The 22,735-nt window shown below is 43.4% G+C and overlaps 1 protein-coding gene across 1 annotated transcript in view; it reads right to left on the bottom strand.

Moving 5' to 3' along the window:
- The window catches only part of ELL2 (elongation factor for RNA polymerase II 2), a 77,573-nt gene that overhangs the window by 43,350 nt on the left and 11,488 nt on the right, over positions 1 to 22,735 (bottom strand). Inside the window, exon 2 of the mRNA XM_029066587.1 lies at positions 9,246 to 9,293. Coding sequence (XP_028922420.1) covers positions 9,246 to 9,293 — 48 coding nt within the window. The remainder of the gene's footprint in view (positions 1 to 9,245; positions 9,294 to 22,735) is intronic.

The raw sequence follows: 22,735 nt of genomic DNA, 5'->3' as shown, positions 1-22,735 counted from the left end.
CACACAGTAAATGCTTAACAAACACGACTTAAAAAAAATTTTTTCCTGATGAACGAGCCATAATGTCCATGAAGAAAAGCACCTGGATATTCAAATTACTTTTAAAACAATAAAGAGAGACCCAGGATTTATTCCAGCAAAAGTAATAAAACCGTGGTGCACTCTGATCAATCAATAGTATTTATTGAGTGTTAACTATGTGCAGAGGGCAGAAAAGATCTTTTTCCAAAATCTGACTTCATGGAAACTGGTGTGCTGCAAGTGACACACTTTCCTGTAGCTCAACAAGTTCATTTTTGGGATAGGAAGTGTTGAGTGCGTGCATGCACACACACAAAACATTCAATATGTGATGACATATTTCATACGCTTTATAAAATGAGTTACGAAGGATTTCAAAATATATGTATGAGTTCCCCAAATTGCGGAACTGAGAACTTTTCCAACCTTGCTGCTTTATCACTCGTCAATTTTTCCATGGCTCAAAAGAGTAGAGTTTCAGTAAAAGCCTGGGGGAAACTATCCTCCAAAAAGTACATTTCACTTTTGGATTTTTGATAGTTTTTCTTGTTGATATTTAACACGGATATTTTATGGTTAAGGTAGCATGTGGCTACAGTGACCTCCCAAGAAAAACAGATTTTGAACACCCAGATTCAAGAGAGGGAATGTGAACAGAGCATGGGCTTGGGAGCCAGAATTTGAGCATTCTAGTTTCATCTCTCCCACTGTCCTACTCTGGGAACTTAAGCAAGTTGTTTAAACTCTCTGTCCTTAGTTTCCCATCTGTAAAATGGTGATAAGAATATCTGCCTCTCCCCATCTCACAGGGTGGTGGGAGGATAGTAAAGATAACTGATTAATTTGCCTCTACCCCAGCGCTTACTACAGTGCCTGGCACAAAGTATGTGCATAATACTACAATTACATCCACAATTATTAACTCATGCGAAAGGCTCCTCGGAAAAATAAAAGGGCTCTATGAATTCGTGGAATTTTTTGTTATTACTATCATTATCATCAGGTGTTATTTTACTCTTCTCCCCAAATTAAACTGTGACAACTTCTCAATTTTGCTATAAAAGCCTGTATTTATTTCAAGAGGTTGGGGTATTTAACTATAGACACCAAAGTAAATCAGTTGCTTCAAGGACTAGTATCCTTGATAGGAAGCAAGATGATATTTTTTTCGTGTGCATTCTGATGTTGCTATGAGGCAGTTGCACCTTTTTCTTTCTATAAAAGAGATTACCTAAATTTAAGCACTGACCAAAAGCTGGGGCAATAGAGCAAGTGAACGAAATAAGGGAGATTTAGGAGAAGAAAGGCATTTTTTTCCTCCTCTACTGGTCTCTGAACTATAAAGATCTTTAACAGCCTATGGAGTAGCCATTTTCAGAGAACAGAGACGCTCGTTTCAAGTAATAGAAATAAATGACCTAAGGTGGAGCGCTAAGTCATTTTGTTTTTCAGGCACACTTTTTTCACTGCTCTCAATCTGCTTGAAGATTTTTAAGTAACAAAAAATTATTTTTGAAATATTTGATAAATCTGAAGCAACTACACCTTCCTCCAGAATTAACAATTCTGTAGAGCACTTACATCCTAAAAAGATGAATCAGTCCAACAGGAATCTAATCTTTAGGAGATGGCTGGGTCTCTCTGGAAAAGCACATTTAAAACTGGTTAGGCTGGCTATGTCTTAACTGCCCTCAGAGGAGCAAACATGGATTTCACTGGAGGGCCCAGTTCAGTGACTCATAGGGACGGATCCCCGTAGGAGGTATCTGCAACTCCTTCCTTTTCTGCATTTTTTTTTTTTTCATTTTAAAAGAGACCACTGGTAGAGCCTGAGGTAGGACTTTGGACATGAATTTTCATGTACCACTTACATAGATAGAAAAAAACAAATTCAAGTACTATTGCTCAAAACATAATACTGGGTCAATTCAATTGCACTCAGAGTATGAGTTCTCTGGGAGTGTAAATATGATTACTAAGATCTGACTGGCCTTTAATAAAATAATCACAGGTAAAATTCCATTAAGAGGAATAATCTCTCGCCTGCTATGAGAAATTTCAGAAGGCCCAGCCAACCCCCATTAACTGCAATAGTTTTGATCCTATTTTAATGAGCATTCCAACTCACTGAAATGAAATACTGCACTGTATTCAGTTTTCTTATAACCATTCCTCATTTATTGGTTCCTGGCTGTCGGGTGTAAGGACAATCATCTTGGTTGTAAAGGCAGAGGGGATGCGGTGGGGGGTGGTCTGCTCCTGGCAGCCATTTCTCTTCTTCCTTTTCCTCCCAATGGCCTGGCCCTCTGAGTTTCTAACACCCACCAACTCTTCTCCCCACCACCTGCCTCCAGGTTGGAGTAAGGCAGCCCCCAAGTTGCCAGTAGTGCACCGAAGTCCCTGTGTTTGCAAGGTAGGACTCAGGGATGGGAGAGCTCTGGGGAGCAGAGGCGTGTGCTCTCGGGGCAAGGCAGGGGAAGAGCTGAATATTGTCTAGGCCTGGGTGTGAAGGGAAAAAGAGAGGATGACTTGGGAGGCTGGAACCTTTTTTCACCAAAATCGATAAGCCCATCACAAATATTTGGGGATTCCCCATAAGCCTGGTGATTCCTGATCGCTCAGGACAAATTCCAGGGACATTATGTCCTACTGAGGATCTTGATTCTACAGATTTTCTCAAAATTAAGACTAACTCTTCAGAAAGCTTTCTGAACACATGACTTTACCTTCTGCAATATCTTAGAAGAATGGAGCTTTACTTGGAGTGTGTTTTTATCACTTAAAAACACAAACACACAGCCCACTCTTTCCCCTCCTAGTCTCTTGTTGACATATGCTTTTCCTCAACGTCTAAATGGAGGGTTCTGGAAAAGTGCTACACATCATTAACATCTGGATTTATAGGGCACTGGGAATGGTAGACTACTGTGATTACATGGGACTCCAAAATCACAGCTCTGGATTAGAAAAGTATTAGATGTTTAGTTTGCAAATGTATCTGTTGAACATACGCAATGGGAACATTGCTGATTTCTTTTACAGGAGTTGAAAAAAGTCAGCAGATTATTGGCATCTGGTTAAAATACAGGAACACGGTGTTCTGAATTTATGTACACTTACGTGCAAATTATTGTGCAGCCTTTAGACATCTGGCAGGTTACCAAGCCAGGCTGGTGCATTACATAATTTGAACATCCCTCCTGCAGAATATCAGGTGACATTTACCAAATAAGTAGCCGACATTTAAATTAAGTTTCTCTAGTTGGGTGGTAGAGCAGAAGATACTTCAAAGCACTGAAGAAGCACCTACAGTAAGGCCAATTTTCAGTCAGTGGTACGCATTGAGCACTTACTGTGTGCAGAGCAATCTACTAGGCATTTGGCAGAATATAACTGAGTTAGTAGACTCAATCCTTGCCCTCAAGGGGCTTACAATCTAGCAGAGGAATATTCACAAGTGCTGTGTGTGTTTGGGGGGGGTGTTAATAACCACCCAAGTGCTCAAGGGAAACACACACAAATATATAGGTAAGAGAGGGAAAATAGGGTGGAGTGATGAGGGCAGGCTTTTCTGGAGGCGATGAGATTTTTAAAAGGACTCAGAAGGTGGAGAGAGTATTGGACCCCCAGATGTGAAACGGAAGGGAGCACAAGCAGGAGGAAGGGCGAAGACAAGGGGTGGTCGGTGAGAGAATCGAGAGCGAGGCGCAGTGAGAGAAGGATGGTGACGGAGGAGTAAAGTGCGCAGGCTAGGTTTTAATGGGCGAGGAGGTGAGTGAGGGCTTTGAAGTTGATGGTGAGGAGTTTCTGTCTACATTAGGAGATGGAGGGGCACCTTTGGAGGTTTTCTGAAGAGGGCACAGAATGACTGCTATAGCCAAATGCCCTGGGCAGCAGAGTGAAGTATGGACTAATAATAATAATGTTGGTATTTGTCAAGTGCTTAATATGGGCAGAGCACTGTACTAAGCGCTGGGGTAGATACAGGGTAATCAGGTTATCCCATGTAAGGCTCACAGTTAATCTCCATTTTACAGATGAGGTAACTGAGGCACAGAGAAGTTAAGTGACTTGCCCACAGTCACAGCTGACATGTGGCAGAGCGGGGATTCGAACCCATGACCTCTGACTCCCAAGCCTGGGCTCCTTCCACTGAACCACGCTGGGAGAAGCCGATGCAGGGATTGAGAGGGGTTATGGCAAGTGCCTGGACTGACTTGGCCCCTGCTGAACCGCTTCTTGGAGGGCAAGACCAGAAATCCAAGGAACCTGAGGAATAAGTAGAGCAGCAACAACTGGAGCACTTGAGAAGCGGCAGAACTCTTTTCCATGAAGCCTTCCCTGATTTAGCCCTCTTTTCCCTGGCTCTCTCCTTTCTACGTCATTTATACACTTAGATCTGTGACCTCTGGGCATGTGATTTTTGCCCCACTCCCAACCCTGCAGCACGTAGGTACATATCTTTAAATGATTATGAATTATTTATTCATATTAATGACCTTCTTCCCCTCTAGATTGTAAGCTCATTATGGGGAGGGAACATGCCTGCTTATTCTCTTGTATTGAGAAGCAGCGCGGCTTAGTGGAAGGAGCACGGACTTGGGAGTCAGAGGACCTAGGTTCTAATCCTGGCTCCGCCACTTGTCTGCTGTGTGACCTTGGGCAAGCCACTTAACTTCTCTGTGCCTCATTTACCTCATCTGTAAAATGGGGACGAAGACTGTGAGCCTCACGGGGGACAACCTGATTACCTTGTATCTATCCTGGTGCTTAGAACAGTGCTTGGCACATAGTATGCGCTTAACAAATACCATCATTATTATTATTGTACTCTCCCAAGAGCTTAGAATAGTGTTCTGCACATAATAAGCACTCAGTAAATAACACTGATTGATTGATTGATTCATGCACGGGCCACCTCCAGTCCTGAGTTGGAGCCCAACTGGCCCACCCAGTTGTACACTGCCTCTCCTCTCGGCTGCTCTGACTGCGGACGCACCCTTCCCTCAGCTCTGAAGACTATTCCTCCATGTGAAGGGACCTGTGTGTGTGTTTGGGGGTCGGCGGGAAAGAGAGGAGGTGGGGCAATTCTTTTTAGGAAACCTTGAGACGGTGGGCATCAAGTTTTTGAGAAGAGCTGAAAACCTCTGGGTGAGGGAAGAGGTTTCATTCATTCGTTTTTCAGGCTACAGACAAGGCAGGTTCAAATTGATAAATGCAGCTGTCCGAAAGGAAATCCTTCCCCCCGCCCCCGGTTCCTCATAAACGACATGGCACAGTTACGTGAATGCCCCAAAATGGCAAAAATGAGACTCTTGTAACCTTTATTAAGCTTTCAAAGTCTGAGGTGTGGGAATAATGGGACTGGTGACAAAAAAAAAATAAATTCCAAAACTCTGACGAGATTATACACTGCCAAGGTGCCATGCTGATATTCTTTGAACAGCTTCTTCGTAGTTCACATTTACGAAGAAAACTTCAACAAAGGAGTACATGTTCAGGCATAAAAGTAAAAATTCTTAAAGGGGTAAACAGAAGGTACATTTGCCAAGGCCCAATTGTGGGCCTTCCAAAGAAATGATTAAGAAATGACATCAACAGTAACATGGAAAAAGAGAACTTTAGAACCCTCAGCACAGGTCTCGGCAGGTAAATGAAGAAGCAAATTGCTTTCATATTTGGGGCTGTATTGAGTGTTTCCAGCCCATTTGGGAATTTTCATAACATCCAAACTCATCTTTGAACAGTCCTGTAAACTGCACTGTCATGATGCTCTAAGATGATCTAAAACCAAGTCTGACACATACAGAAGACTGTTATAGACTTTAAAAAATGCTGTTAATTTTTTTTGTAGGTAGGGAAGTTTCTGAAACAATACAGAGCACCCAACTTTTTTGGTAGACACCAGCTTTTACAAACTTCTGACAGGGTAAACGGGGAGAGGATCTAAATTTTCAGTCTCATCTGCCTTTATAACATATGGCAAAACTTTATCAGCCAATACTGTATGCCGTCAGAAGGTTTTATTGTAATCAGCTAAAGCTTCTGTTAATTATCACCACAGCCCTCTGGGGCAAAAAAGGCAGTGAACCATATACTGTTCAGTGTGACTCTTAAGAATCACAAGACGGTGTGGTATTGCATCTGATTCAGTGAATTAATGTAAATAGTTCTTTCAATTTTTCAACTACGCATTAAACATTTCATTTTTAATCACTCATTCTATCATAACATTTAATATAAAAATATAACACATGAGTGAGCATAACACCCTTATAAGACTTTTAAGTCTTAGGTTGTGAGGCCAAGGAAGGACAGGAACTGTGGCTAATTTCCACCTGTCTCTGCCTCCCAGCAGTGCTCCGCACAAAGTAGATGCTTAACAAATGATTATTGCTACTACTTTAAACATAAAGCTTAGTTTTTTTAATTTTATCTGCATCCCTCTGTACTTTGCACAACGAACTTTCCTACAAGACAGCACTACAAGTCTTCTAGAAGTTCTGATCGGCTTTTACGGTCAGGCTTCCTGGGCCAGCTGAGAGGCCTGAAGACTCAATTCTGCTTCTAAGAACATCTAACATTCCCCACACAGCTGACAAAAGGGCCGGTTCCACTGTCTCCGAAACCTGTATCCCTGGACATCTTGTGGGCAGGGAATGTGTCTGCCAACTCTGGTATACTGTATTCTCCCACAAGAGCTGCCTACAGTGCTCTGCACAAAGCAAGTGCTCAATAAATACCACTGTTTTGATTATCTTTGACTCTCACTCATTCAATCCTGTCGGTCTTTCCTGGACAACGCTTCCAGGATTCCGTCCTTCTGTCCGTCCAAATGGCCCCTCTGCTCGCCCACGCACTGGTCTTCCTGTCTCTTGACTCGCCCTTCTCTTTGCTCCTCAAATCACAACACTTAGTGCAGTGCTTGGCACATAGTAAGTGCTTAACAAATACCATAATTATTATTATTCTAAATATTCTGTATAGCTCTCTACTCTTTGAAAATTGCCACTGGCTGCCCATTCCCCTCTGCATCAAGCAGGAATTTCAGACCACTGGCTTTAAGGCAATTTCTTCCTCTTACATATTCTGTCTCCTCCCACTACACCCCAGCTTGCACTCTTTGTCCCACTTAAGTCAAACTGCTCATTATACCTCATTCTTTGTCTCTCCTGGCTCCCAACTCTGCTTAATCCTTTTCCTCTGCGTGGAACTCTCAAGAAGCCTGGCATAGTGGATAGAGCATAAGGCTGGGAGTCAGAAGGTCATGGGTCTAATCCCAGCTCCGCCACTTGCCTGCTGTGTGGCCTTGGGCAAATCATTTCACTTCTCTGTGCCTCAGTTCCCTATGTGTAAATTGGGGGTTGAGACTGTGAGTCTCACATGGGACAGGGACTGTATACAACCCAATTTGCTTGCATCCACCTCAGTGCTTAGTACAGTGCCTGGAACATAGTAAGTGCTTAATAAAGGCCAGTCATTATTCCAAATTAATTAGACCACAGTAATTCCTATCAAGGTCCTTCTGAAATTAATTCTCTTCTAAGACACCTTTCCTGATTAATTTCTTCCACCCACCCCACACCCAAGTTTTATCCCAAATATCATTTCACCACTTCTGCACCAACTACACATTTGTGAGAAGCAGCAGGGCCTAGTGGAAAGATCCCGGGCCTGGGAATCAGAGGACCTGGTTTTTAATCCTGGCTCTGCTACCTGTCTGCTCTGTGACCTTGGGCAAGTCACTTCATTTCTCTGGGCCTCAGTTCCCTCATCTGCAAAATGGGGATTCAATACCTGTTCTCCCTCCTACTTGGACTGTGAGCTCCATGTGGGACCTGATTATCTTCTATCTACCCCAGTGCTTAATATAGTGCTTGGCACATAGTAAGTACTTAAAAACCACAATTATTATTACTGTTATTTAGTGTACTTCCAACTTCCTCTTTCTTACCCTATTACACAGCACTAACAGAGTCTGTCTTCCTCCAATAGACTGTAAATTCTCTTGTTTACTAACTACTGCATGCTCCGAAAAGGTTTAGTGCAGTGTTTTGTACCAAGCAGACAATAAAAACTTCTGACTGATTGATATTGCCTTTGATGATCAGTATAACAGCTGTTGCACATGAAATCTGCAATTTTACAAACTAAAAGCAACTAGCTGTTAGGGAACGGTCTATGAATGGAATATCCTTGTGTCCTATCATTAAGTGTGCTATAACACTCAGTACCTGGGCATTTTGACAGGAGGGAGGTTGGCTTCAAATCATTCATTCAATAATATTTATTGAATGCTTACTATGTGCAGAGCACTGTAGTAAGTGCTTGGAATGTACAATTCGGCAATAGAGACAATCCCTGCCCAATGATAGGCTCACATCAATCAATGGTATTTATTAGTGTCTACTACGTGCAGACACTCTTAACATGGTAGAGTGCAAGAAACGTGTACAAAAAGACAAGACTTAAGAAATTTTTCCCTAACCTCACTTCTCGACCAATTCTTCCCATTTCCAGAGAAAGGAGCATTACATACAACTATTGCACTATGACCCAGATTCATCTGAAAGGTGGCTTGAAAAAAATTCTGAGATTTAACCTGTACAGTTTACCATAATACTCCTGGATTATTATGCTAATTCCCAATACCGGAAATTATATTTCAGTTGCAAGTGTCACTTTTAGAACAAAGTAACAAACTCCACACACCGCCCCCACCACTGTTACATCGTGTTACGTTAAACCAAGGACGATGAGTACAACTTCCTACTAAACACACTCATTCCATTTCCTAAAGTCCACCTTGAGAAGCGGAACCTAAAAGTTGCTATACAAATCGGCGGTCTCCATTGACATTATTAACTGAATCGACCGGCATACGCTTGATTAGTTTCCTAATTATGTTGTTAAACTGGTTTATGTGATATTCTTGACTTTACATTTCTTTTACACAAGTGCTTTTGAGGTCCAGAATTCAGTACCAACTACACCTCGCTTAGGAGAAGGGAAGATAATCCGACTGCCTTGATTGCACCAAAGAGAACTTCAGCTATCTATCCCATACATTCCGTTATTTCAAGTGTTATAAGGTGAGGTGCTTAATAGATTTAAAACCACACAAGCTTAGTGGCTCCCTTGGGAGGGGGAGGGGAGAAAAGCACAAGACAAAGCTATTGTACACAGCAGCAAATGAGAAATTGTGAAATGGTAAGAACACTCACCCCTTGAAGTCCTTGAAATTGAATAGAGGGTCTGGAAGGAGTCGAGTTCTATAAAAGGAAAGAAAAGGAATAGTTCAGTCTTGTTAAAATGGATATAATTATGAAGACCTCAAAACTCCAAAATCCTTAGGAAGGGTTGCATCACATTCTCCCAACTGCGCAATACAGTGCTCTGTACACAGTCAGTGCTCAATAAGTACCACTGACTGAGGGTCAACTTTTGGCATGAACAAATGCCTTTCTGCAACTTTTTATTTTAAAGGAAATCAAGACATTTCACTGAATAGGTCTCAAATACATTTTGAGTCTCTTCATAGTGATTGAACTGCTATAACAAACAAAATAGAAGCTTAGAGGAACTCAGGCTGAAACTTAGAAAAACAAAGTAATGAAACAAACAAATGGCATTTCGCCATACAGAAACCTATCTAGCTGACACATATTCAGGAAATTCAAGGTTTCAAAACGGTCTGATGAACATCTGTTTATGTAATACTGAATCCAAATAACTGAAATCAAAAAGCTTACTTTTAATAAATTGCCCTCTGTTGCACTGTACCTCGGTGGTATTGCTCAACAAATACTATTGATGATAACGAAAGTTAAGTAAGTACAAAATAAAAAAAAACTTCCTTTTCAAAAAAACACTACAACCTGCTAGCAATAACTAAAAATGTAGGCATTTCTACAAGAAAAATAAAACCAAATAATTAGCCTATTACTGACCTCACACACATACATATAATCATACATAATATATACACATATATATGTAATATATATATTTACATTATATATATTTATATATATATACACAAATATATATTCTCTCCCTAACATTTATTTGGAAAGTTTAACATGCACTTAACTACCAAAAACCTTTATCGCTTTATCAAGTTCAATAATTTAGTAAACAATTTCAGTTCTAGTCACATAAGACTATTGAAAGGTATGTTACTGAAAGTATTTGCTATTTCCTTCACTAAAATTGATAAATAGTTGCTAGGAACTCACATTACTTGGAAGCATGATTTAATTAAAATACCCCATTAGGGTTCACCTACAGATAAGTTTGCATCAGGCTTATCAGCAGAGTCCAAACTTCACTTAAGTAGCAAATTCATTTTGGGAGCCGGGAGGGGAAAGGTAAAAAGCATAATGAGAAACAATTTCTAGTGTTTGAATTCTTCAACTAAAAATTACGACAACATTTCATTTCAAAGTGTGACTTCTGTGGAACCTGAATACGGTAATTTTATTAAACAACAATTTGTGAGCATCCCATACACCAAGGAATAGCGACCAAGTTTAATTCCTCCAGGTATATTCTCTCCCAGAGCTTAATACAGTGCTCTGCACACGGTGAATGCTCAATAAATACCACTGATTGAACCATTTCCCAAGCATTTAGTAAAGTACTCTGCACCCAGTAGATATTCTCTATAAATTCAACTGACAGAAGAAAACGGAGATGGAAACCCTCAGATTAGATAAAATTGAAAGCAGGATGATGAATAAGTCTCTTTTGAAGCAGCATGGCCTAGTGGAAAGAGCCTGGGAGTCAGGGTACCTGGGTTCTAATTCCAGCTCTGCCGCTTTTTTTTTTTTAATTGTATTTGTTAAGCACTTCCTAAGCACCTGGCACTGTACTAAGCACTGGAGTAGATACAAACAAATCAGGTTGGACACAGTCCCTGTCCCACACTGGGCTCACAGCTTTCCTCCCCATTTTCCAGGTGAGGTAACTGAGGCCCAGAGAAGTGAAGTGACTTGCCCAAGTTCACAGAGCAGACAAGCGGTGGAGCCGGGATTAGAACTTGTCTGGTGTGTAGTAACCTTGTCACTCCACGCCTCTGTGCCTCAGCAACCTCATCTGTAAAATGGAGATTACGACTGTTAGCCCCGTGTGGGACAGCGACTGTGACCAACCTGATTAGCTTCTATCTACCCCAGTGCTTAGTACAGTGACTGATACACAATAAGCTGTTTAGCAAATGCCATGAGAAAACAAACAAAATAAACCCAAGGGCCAAGCCTCGGTCCTGAGATTTCTGGGCTGGGAACCCATGTGGTGGAACTGATGGAGTGATGGTTTCGGGAGTGCTTAGTACCGTGCCCTAAGCCTAGTAAGCGCTCAATAAGTAGGAGTGATTGCTTTGAGCAGAGCTGGTTGCACATTCTGTCTTAACAGTCATGGCTCCTGCTAGAACACGGAGCGCAACGAGAAACTCAACGTGGCAGGGGGCAGCAAGTTGTGAAGTAATAAGAAAGGGGGTTTTCCTTGTGTGTGACCCACTGGAAGGTGATAGGGTCCCAGCCCCCTCCTGAGCCGGGGCCTCAGTGCCAGAGCTCGGCAGCCAGTTGCCGCTGCGCTGTTCACTGCTCACACGAGCCTGCTACGTTTCAGGATTATTTGGGCCCGATCTCCTTGCAGGTTGCCCTAAATCAAATACCTTAATTATTATTATAAGTGGTTCTTCAAACAAAGGCACACAACAAACAAGCCAGGCTTCCCTACAGGTGACACGGGCCCAGCGGGCATTTCCCTACTCGCGGAGGCAGGAGTCTACCCCAAATGTGCAGATCTTCCAAGCCGTGCCTGCTCTGCCAAACCGACTGCAGGGCCACCACGACTCGGGGCAGATGGCGCCGGTCTGCTTCCCTCCCTCTCCGTCCCGCTTCACGTCCAACAGGCCGCCTCTTCCCCACCTGTGAAACTCTCCTAAAAATCACACGTCCTGACAGAGCCCTCATTTCTCCATCCGCCCTCTGCTTCGATCGTGAACTTGGCTGCGGACCCCTCGAGCGCTTTGATACTCACCCCAGCCGCATAATACTTATGTAAATGTTCTCATACTCTCCCATATCCCCTATCCCTAATCTACTTTAATGTCGCCTCCCCCTTAGACTGTAAACTCCTTCTGGGCGGGGCCCACAACGACCGATCCTGTCATACTGTACTTTCCCAAGCGCTTCACATAGTACCCTGCACACGGTAAAATGCTTGATAAATTCCACTGATGATCATGTTGATCGACTGGTCATCCCCTACAACTGGAAGTCCTTGGAAGTCACCCATCCTCTCTCCCCTCCCCATCTTGGATCGATCTGACAAATTCTAAAGGAGCAGCGTAGCCTAATGGAAAGAGAACGGGACCGAGAGTGAGAAAACCTTCTAATCCCAGTTCCATCCCTTGCCTACTAAGTGACCTTGGCAAAATCATTTCATTTATCTGAACCTGTTTCCTCATTGGCAGAAAGAGGATTAAATAACTATTCTCTTTCCCCCTAAGGCTGTAAGTCCCCTGTGGGAGAAGGGACTATGTCTGACCTGATTGTACTGTACTCTGATTATACCTCAGTGCTTGGTACATAGTAAGTGCTCAACAAATACCACAGTCACTGTTATTATTGTTATTCAAGTTGAGCATCCTGGGGATATTTAATTGACAGTTTATTGACAGTATTTCATTGACAGTTTTCCTTCCGGGGCATGAAGCTACACGTAGTGAGCTCAATCCTTTCAAATTTTAAAGGGCATGTGAATTCAGGTACGGGGGAAGGTAACATGATGCAAAGTGTTTGCAATCTCATAGACTGTCAGCTCGCTGAGGACAGGGAGGACAGGTATTATATTAATTTAATTATATTAATGCCTATTTACTTGTTTCGACATGTATATCTCTACAATTCTATTTATTTCTATTGATGCTTGTTTACTTGTTTCGGTATCTGTCTCCCCCCTCTTCTAGACTATAAGCCAGGTGTGGGGCAGGGATTGCCTCTCTTGATGGGTGAACTGTACTTTCCAAGCACTCAGTACAGTGCTCTGCACACAGTAAGCGCCCAGTAAATCCAACTGAATGAATGAAAGGGAAAGTGCTTGTTACACTGTACTCTCCCAAGTGCTTCGTTTAGTGGTCTGCACACAGTACGTGCTCAATAAATACTATCGGCAGATTGATTGGTTGAGCTGAATTGACAGGTACTTCAGAGTACAAGAGAACTGCCCTCGGTGTTCATCGACACCTTTTAAGAACAGAGAACTCTGTTGGATTCTGTATATGAAGTTAAATCACTATCCTGGCCCCTCTTCTCTGTGAAGAGCAAAGGCTTTTTAAAATGCTTTTATGGATAAGAGGAGGGTGGGTTGGGGATGTCTGCTGGCATACCCCTAATTGTACAGTCGGGTGTCAAGGGGAGTGATGATTTCTCAGTGTTTCTCGGTGCCGTGGTTGGGGACGGAATACGGCTATCGACAAGCCACTGGCCTGACCCAACCAAGGGGTCTGACTCATCAAAGGCACTGCTTGTGCTCTTTCGGGTGCTTAGTTGGATTCTGTCTGGAAAAAATGCTTTGTGTCGATTGGCATTTTGAAATACTGCCTCTTCCGGTGACGGTCCTTAATTTGCCTAGTGACCGCATTTTTCCCACATCTCTCAGAGAATAGTCAAATCTTTACCAGTTTCTATATTTTGCTTCGAGACCCACAACTGAAGTCTGTCTCCCTCTCAAACTGTAAGCTCGTTATGGGCAGGGAATGCCTCTGCTAATTCTGTTGAACTGTATTCTCCCAAGTGCTTAGTACACTGCTCTGCACATAGGAAACACTCAATAAATACCACTGATTGACTTATTAAGTGGGATATGATTAATTTGGAGACTCCAGAGGAGGAAAAACTGGTAAATGAAGGTTTCGATAATGGCCTCCAATGGTTAAAGGAACTGGACTTATTTAGCTGAAAGAGGAGAATGTTCTAGAGTTCTTGTTTCTCTCCCCCTTCTAGACTGTAAGCCCATTGTTGGGTAGGGATTGTCTCTGTTGCCGAATTGTACTTTCCAAGCGCTTAATACAGTGCTCTGCACACAGTAAGCACTCAATAAATACAATTGAATGAATGAACTAATAGTGTGGGTGGAAGGTGGGGTAAAGGAAGAAGAAAAGAAGGGAAGGGGGGAAACCGACCAGCAGTCTTTACATATATGAAGGAATAGTTTATTGGCCATGAGCAGTTGCCTTCTGGACCGCTGCAAAACCAGGCAGATGTTGTTTTGGAGGAATTTAGGGCAGATATCTGGAGAAATTACCTTAGACACCCACAGGTATAACTTTGGAGCTCCTATTGTCAGGCTCCGGGAATTTCAGGATGTAAACATGTCTGATACCTGGGATAAAGTATGAGAAGCAGCATTGCCTAGTAGATAAAGCCTGGCATCAGAAGGTTCTGAATTCTAATCCCAGCTCCACCATTTGTCTGCTGTGTGATCTTGGGCAAGTCACTTACCTTTTCTGTGCCTCAGCTACCTCTTCTGTAAAATGGGGATTGAGACTGTGAGCCCTACAGGGGACATGGACTGTATCCAACCTGATGATCTAATATCTACCCTGGCAGAGGAGGCGCTTAAATACCAATAAATAAATAAATAAATAATAATAATAATAATAAATTCTCCCTCTCCCCACCATCCCCAGGGGTGGTGAGATAATAAGGTAGTTTTTAACTTAAATATCTTACTGCTGATGTTTCTGATTGTCACATTTTACTCTTGTTTTTACTGTTGATCCATGGCATCCTTCTAAGTGTCTGTCCTCCCTCAGCTGCACTGTAAATTCCCTGGGGGCCAGGAACAAGTATTGATTGACTGATTTTTGTATAATAACTCCGGGGTTGGCCACCTTAATCACTTACTTAAGGCTAGGAACATTACCATTCCTCTAAGGAATCCCTTGCTCAGGGGCACGCTTAGGTATGCATGGAGAAATCAAAGATGGCAAGGACGCCAAAGGGTGAGCAGTTGGTGAGCATCCCCGCATTGGACCAACTGTAGAGCAAGGATGCTGCTGAAGACAAACGCTCGAGTAGGTGCCAGGAAGAGCCTTGGGATCTTGGAAAAGATTTCCAGACTGTTTAGCCAATTACTTTCTGCTCCACGTGGCTGAGGAAGAGTGCCAGCACGTTCCCCTGGGGACTCGTAGGATATGCAATGCCAGGGGGAGAAAATAGGCTTTTGATGGAGGTGGGAAGGGGAAACTAGTGACAAAGCAGGTTTCTCCCTCTGGACTGTAAGCTCCTTATGGACAGGAAACTTTGTCTACCGACTCCGTTGCATTGTATTCTCCCAAGTACAGGGTTCTGCACATCAAGTAAAAGCTCAATAAATATCACTGACTGATCTCCTAGGTTGGGCCCTCAGCCAAGAGCTAGGACAGAGTGGACTAGACGCCTTCTCGGGACCCTTTCCATCTTCCAAGGGAAGATGCCTTTCTCCTGCCAAGTCCACTCCCTCCAGTCCTCTGGCCGGGCAGGACACTGGAAATCAATCAGTTCTATTGATTGAGCGCTTCCTGTGTACGGAAAACTATACTAAGCGCTTAGGAAAGTACAATATAAGAGTTGGAAGGAACGCTCCCTACCCATAGGGTGCTTACAGTTAAGAGGGAAAGCCATGTTGGCCAATGCCCAGGTGGACTGAGCCACTCAGCAGAGTTCTTTAAGTTTCCCACCGCTGCTCTAACGAGGTCCAAGTCAAGGAGTCACTCTCCTACCTTGCAGCAAGGTGGTTCTTTGCGGCAAGGCCAGTTAAGGTAGCATGGATGAATCATCATCCTCGGCATCGAGTGGGTGGGACGGGCCACGGGATCCCCCAGAGCAGGCAGGGTGTGCACCCCTCTGACTAAGTTTTCACCACTGAGTTGGTTTCTCCTACCCAGAGCTGGGCTTCTAGATTGCCCTGGATGAACCCAGGAGGAACTCAGGCCCAGGGCAATCTACAGGTCAGTAAAAAAAACAAAGCCATTCACTCTTCACCTGGGCCATTTTCCTGTGGGCCTGGGGGAGGTCATCATCATCATCATCAGTATTTGCTTGCAAAGCAAAATTAACAACATTATTAAATATAATAAGAACAACAACAGTAATAATAATGATGGTGTTAAGCACTTACTATGTGTTAGGCACTGTATGAAGCATTGTGCGGGGGGGTAGGGGGCGAAAGAGATGAAAACCGGATTGGACATAGTCCCTGTCCCACAAGGGACTCACAGTCTTAATCCCCATTTTACTGATGAGGGAATTGAGGCCCAGAGAAGTGACGTGACTTGCCCAAGGTCATACAAAAGACAAGTGGCAGAGCTGGGATTCGGGCTAGGTTCTTCTGACTCCCAGGACCATGCCCTATCCACAACTAAATTACTAAATAATAATGGTAGTATTTGTTAAGTGCTTGCTAAGTGCCAAGTACTGCTCTAAGCACTGGGATAGACACAAGGTTATCAGGTTGTCCCACATGGGGCTCACAGTCTTAGTTCCCATTTTACAGATGAGGTAACTGAAGCACAGAGAAGTTAAGTGACTTGCCCAAGGTCACACAGCAGAAAAATGGCAGAGCCAGGATTAAAACCCAAGTCCTTCGGACTCACAGGCCACTAAGCCACACTGCGGGAGCCTACAATAGAGGGCACAATCCCTGCCCTTGGGGAGTTTAAAATCTAATGGGAGAAGGCAGGTAAATACAGACAGCATACTATGAGAACGAGAAGGAAAACAGAGACAACAAAGGGAAAATGAAACAATAAAACACCAAAATTGGTATACGGCCAAGTGACAGAGGTGGCTAATAGGATCACCTGATCAGGGAAGTAAGGATCAGTCAGGGAAAGCCTTTTGGAGGAATAAAAGAAACCTCTGCTCCTCAAATCCCTCGTTCACAAGTTTCTTACCTGGGTGTTCCTAGTTGGGATTTCACTGAATACTATAAGCGATCTCTCCCTTTATCAAGACAGAATACCCATGGGTTAGATTCACTAGTCCATTTGTTAATTTTTTAACACTGGAAAATTCTGAGTTTTTTGGCCTGAAATTGTAAGCAAATGGGAACAAGATCCCACTGTGAAAACAGAACCACATTAGTGGACTAACTGCAGGTAACGCTTAGTCCCACTTCAGAGCTCACCCCAGGCACTGACAACATTATGTCTGTCTGACAGAATTTAAGGCTGTTTCCAGTCTCATCTCCAGCTCTGTCCTCATTCTGTTGCCACCCATAACAGCATCAGGCAGTACCTGGTGTCCAACTGGGCCGAACGGCAGGAGGGAACAATGCCGAGGCTATCATTCGGGTGCCCCGGCAAACCAGTTAGGTCTACGACACTCCCTTCTAATGTTTTTCAGGCCTTCCATGGTGAACTACAACAAGAGAGTTAGCAAATCTCCCTATCATTAGCTGGCCAACAAAGCAGATTTTGTTAGGGCTTGAACAAAATGTCGATTCTGCAAATGGCTCTCGGACTGAGGATGGTGTGCCCCGTGAAGATTCTACCATGATTTTCATGATGCAGTTTAAAAAAAAAAAAGAAAAAAGGCAAAACGAACAAAAGCAAAAGAAAACAAAAAACCTCAACATTTTCACCACTAAATGTGAATCTCTCAACCAGCGATATGTCCTATTACAAACGGGGTCAGCCTTTGGAAACAGACTGGTGTTGGTCCAGTCAAGAGGACTTCAAGTCTGAGAACCAGAGTGAAGGAACTGATTCAAATGCTGGTGGTTTGTGTAACCCCCTTGCACTCTCACTCCTATCAGCTGTTCTTTCCCCAAGACATAGAGTGTAACAACCAAGACGGAGGGCAGGGGTGCAATGTCTATGCCTCTTCTACGGCTACAATGACCCCAGACAGGGTCAATGCTGTGCCTCAGTGCCACAGTTGAGGAGACTTTGAAAGTTTCCCCCCTCGTCCCCCAGTAGAAAATTAAAATATCTAAGGACTGAATTCCCGGGATTGGGTCCAAACTGATAACCTTATATCTTCCCCAATTCACAGAACAACCCTTGGAAAATATCGTCATTATTTTTATTACTATCATTGTTACAAACCCAAATCCAACAAAAAAGCCCAACCCCCAAATGGGGGCTTCTGAGGAGGTATGGTTTACCATCCCTTACCCTCCTGATATGCTAGCAACTGTGGGTTTTGAACTTTTTTCACCCCGCTTCAACCCTGTCAACAGATGTCACTTCCAGGCTGGCCACCCCTTCCGATCGGGGAGAGGCAGTGAATGATGGTGAGATGATGTGATCTCTCCCACCTAGACTGTGAGCCCCAGATGGGACAGGGACTGGGTCCAACCCAATAAACTTGTACCTACTCCAGCGCTAAGACCAATGCTTGAAACATAGTAAGTGCTTAGCACAAACTGAAGTTATTAATTAAGCGTTATCCAGAAAGTACGGCATCCCCTGTAGCAGTGGGCAATGCTGAGGGACCTAATGAGGTGGGATGGCTTAATGAGGCAGGAGCAGCTGACGGGGGGAGTGGCTTGCAGTCAGGCAACAGCTGGGATCAGACCGTCCAACGTGCCCGACGGATTTGGTGACGTTGGGCTCCTCCTTGAAATGACTTGCCCTTGCTTGAACATGCCCTGTTCTGACACCCCTGCTATTTTCTGGCTCTGCTCTGTCTAGTTGTGCGGCGGGCACTAGACTTCTGGTTTTTGCAACAAGTGGAAAAGGCCCTCTCCCCATCTCTGCCCCTTTTGAAGCCAATCTGGATAATCGTTCAATTAATCAATAGTATTTAGCGCTGAACTAGGTGCAGGGCACAGTACTGCTCTGCAGTAACGCTCAAGCGATCGATGGACTTTATCGGGCGCTTCTCGTGTGCAGAGTACTGTACTAAGCAGTCGGGAAAGTTCATACAATAAAGTAGACACGTTCCTTGCCCCCAGCGAGCTTATTCAATGATGGCTCACTGCCTTAGTGAAGGAACAGTGGGGTCTGTGGCTGATTCTGTGACCCCCGGACTGCGCCCGTGCCCTAGACCAGCTGTCTTGTGATGTGTGCTGCTGGGCACGGGGACCCCCGGGCGAGAGAATGCGGATGGTACAGTACAAACCATCGCCACTAACTGCAAGAACAACCAAAGCTAGCGGTAAGACATGCTCTTCCCCACTGAACTGGTGTTCCACTGAGAAATGCTCACCCCACTGGAAAGGTGTACTACTGAATGTTCACTGACAAAGGACACAAGGGTGTGCGTGGGTCTCTCTCATAAACACTTATGGAGGCAAATCTCATCTTCACACTCTATGGTCAACTCTACCACACAACAGAAGGTCAACAGTTACCACCTAAAGCTAACAGTACAAGAAAAATTCAAATATTAAAGGACTAATGGTATTTCAGACCAGTATGCCCAATAGTTTTAAATGTTACCTTATCTTGATTGCTGTGCTGCAGCTCATAGATGTATTTTTAAAAAAATGCAATGGGAGGCAGGTTCCCCTCAATCGTATTTGTGGAACGCTTACTTTGTGCAGAGCACTGTACTAAGCAATTGGGAGAGTATGCTAAAAAAATAAAACAGACACTTTCCTTACCCACAATGAGCTTACAGTCCCTACCCTTTCTTTTTAGAGCTCGAGCTCTGCCAAAACTCTTCCCTTTTGTTAGACTTACTATTTTGGATAGCTGACCCAAGACTCCACATCACAACAAATGTCAGTCACAGAACTTCTTGTTAAATAAAGTTATTAGCCACTAACCTAAGCCTGTTCTAATAAGCCTGAAGTTCACTAGTTACAAAAGAAAAAACATAGGTCAAATCTAAGATAATAAAAGGTTGACTGGCCAAATAAGGTCTGCCATGTTTTTAACCAATGCAGAGTCCCTCAGAGGATTTATAAAGGGAACGAAAGACTTGAGTTTTGGGTGCTTTCCGACCTTTTAATATCACTAAATATTTGCCGCAAGAAGCACTTGCAGAGATAAAGTGACTTTGCAGGATTTAATTCAACATCATTTGAACCATAAGGAAGATGCCAATCTGGTAACAACAGGTCAAGAAGCAGAACTGAAGTTTAGACTGAGCGAGACACACTCCTCTGGCCAAATGCAAACTGTTCCTGCTTCAGTTAGTTACTTCACGCTTAGCTATTTTACTCAACTCCAGGTAGATCCGATGGCATTTAAGCAATATTAGAGTTGTCCGGGTTGAAGATGATGGAGAGGTCCTAGCAGTCCAATATTCAAGCTAACCCTTGTGCCTTCCCACGACTTTAAAGAAAGCATCCAATACATATACAGGCAGGCAAGCCCAGATTTCTGGCATTATTTTTTTTTAAATAGAAGAAAGGCAGTAAACAATGCTTCTTCACTGTTCACCCACCATGTTAACGTCAGTGTAATGTGCACTAAGGTTCTAGGGGTCAAGAGGAGCAAATACTTTTATGACACCACCCGCGACTGACGGAATGTTTCCAACTGGACATTTTAAAAAACAACATTTACTCAACTGAACACCAAAAACCCACATTTTCAAAAATGAACATCAATACCAGCCTTCCCCCTTCTTATCTTGATGGACAAAAACTAGATTGAAAAACAGCAAAACCAACTTTCTTCTCTCCAGCACAGGGAGTGCAAAGTAGCTCAAACTTCACAGAACTTTCCCCACTCATGAACGCTACTAGCAGGGAAAATGCCCAGTGGAGTTCCTATTGAGTCCCCTGTGTCTTGTTTTGTTTTTTTTTTTTTTTTACAGTGTCCTTAAGAGAGAGTGATGTTAAATTTGCCTTAGTTTTGTTTGAGCATCTTTTGAGAAGTTGTAGTGGTATTTATTAATCAATCAACCAATCAATGGCATTTCTTGAGCACTTCTTGTGAGCAAAGTACTGTACTAAGCACTTGGAAGAGTCCAATACAACAGAGCTGGAAAGCGTTTACCGTGTTTGGAGGTCTGTATTCTTGGCAGGGGAATAATAATAATAATAATGATGATGGCATTTGTTCAGTGCTTACTATGTGCCGAGAACCATTCTAAGTTTGGGGGTAGATACAAGATTATCAGGTTGGACGCAGTCCCTGTCCCACGTAGGGGCACAGTCTTAATCTCCATTTTACAGATGAGGTAACTGAGGCACAGAGAAGTTAAGGGACTTGCCCAAGGTCACACAGCAGTCTAACTCCCAGGCCCGTGCTCTATCCACGAGGCCACGTAGGAATTAGAAACAGTCCCTGTCTTTCAAGGGGACTCACAATCTAAGAATATTAAGTGTTGGGGGAAGGGACTGGAGAAAGACCCTTCAGGAGGGCTGAAACAATAAAATGCCAAAACAGCACAAAACACAAGGACAAGTACACAAGTAAAAAGAAAAGTCAGAGCGATGCTTGGCTACTAAACAATTCTGAAATGAAATGATCGATACTGCTACTGGGATCAATCAATGGTATTTATCGAGGGCTTACTGCGTCCACAGTTTGGTATTGAGCAGTCGGAAGGTAGTGCACACTATAGTAAGGAGAAGCGATCCCTGCCCTCGAGGAACTTGCAACCATAAAGTTTAGATGCTCTCCAACACCAGATAGACAGGAGATCTAACTGTTACAGATCGTTCTCCACAAAAATCACAATCCTTGAAATGCTGTCATCCATGGGCAGGGAACTTTTCTCCTAATTTTTTCCTACGGTCGTCTTCCAAACTCTTAGTACTGTGCTCTGCACAAAGTAAGAGCTCAATAAATAGGCAAAGGGAGAATGTCTGGACCTACTCGGAAGCTGAACACAGACAGGGTTGTTCTGCCTTCTCCCACTGCCGGCGAGGGCAATGATTCTTCAGGCCATGAAGGGTTTTCCCCCCTCACCAGGGAAAGGGGGAAGAATTACATTCAGCCCACTCTCAATTATCTACGATAAGTAATTAGGATCCACAGATAATTCAAAAATATCATTTCTTCAGAGATGTGTTTAAAAGGCTCCCCTCCCACTTAGGGAAGGGGTCATTTTGCCCGAGGAGTCAAACCAATCTGGGAGCACTCTGGGTCTCCTCTGGAGATCTGCAGACACCCAGGTCGGACGTTATTAAAGCGTGGCTGATTATATTTAGCAGCCTGAACTGTTAAAAAACAATTTAATTAACTTCTGGGCTTAAGTGAGGTGCTAGCAGCCAGTGCTGCGGCAGAAAAGACAGTGAACTACAAAACAGAACTGTCCTAGATGGAAGGGGGGGTGTGAGTGGAGACAGGGGAGAGAGAAGGGAGGACAAGATTCAAAACCTGTCTAGATGAAGTCTTGCTAAACAGCAACCACTGGGAAACAGGTTGATTATTAAGGCTTTGCGGAGAGTTTCTGGCTGTTTCTAATGTTAGGATTTGAAATGACTTAAGCAGTCAACAATACAGAAGAAAAGCTCTTCTCTGGACAAAAATAGCAAGCTCAGCAGTTTGATTTACCCTGAATCATCCTTTTTATTTGCAGCACTGAAGCACAGTACTCCTGAAATCTCTCTCTCTCTCTTTTTTTTTTTAAAGAGTCATCCACTCTGGGTTTATAATTGTAAAACAAGTTTACATCTCACATCTGTCTATCCTTGATGAATATAAGGGCAGCTCTGTTCTCAGGGATTAAATCAATTGAGTAGTGGATTTACGGCTAGAAGTGACAAGTGAGCTTTGCTAAAAAGTGTGGGAGCTAGGCTAAAAGCATAAAAAGCT

Source organism: Ornithorhynchus anatinus, chromosome 1 (genome assembly GCF_004115215.2).
Source record: "Ornithorhynchus anatinus isolate Pmale09 chromosome 1, mOrnAna1.pri.v4, whole genome shotgun sequence".
Classification (NCBI taxonomy): domain Eukaryota; kingdom Metazoa; phylum Chordata; class Mammalia; order Monotremata; family Ornithorhynchidae; genus Ornithorhynchus; species Ornithorhynchus anatinus.
The sequence above is the reverse complement of the archived record's forward strand: the minus strand, read 5'-3'. Positions and strand labels throughout refer to the sequence as shown.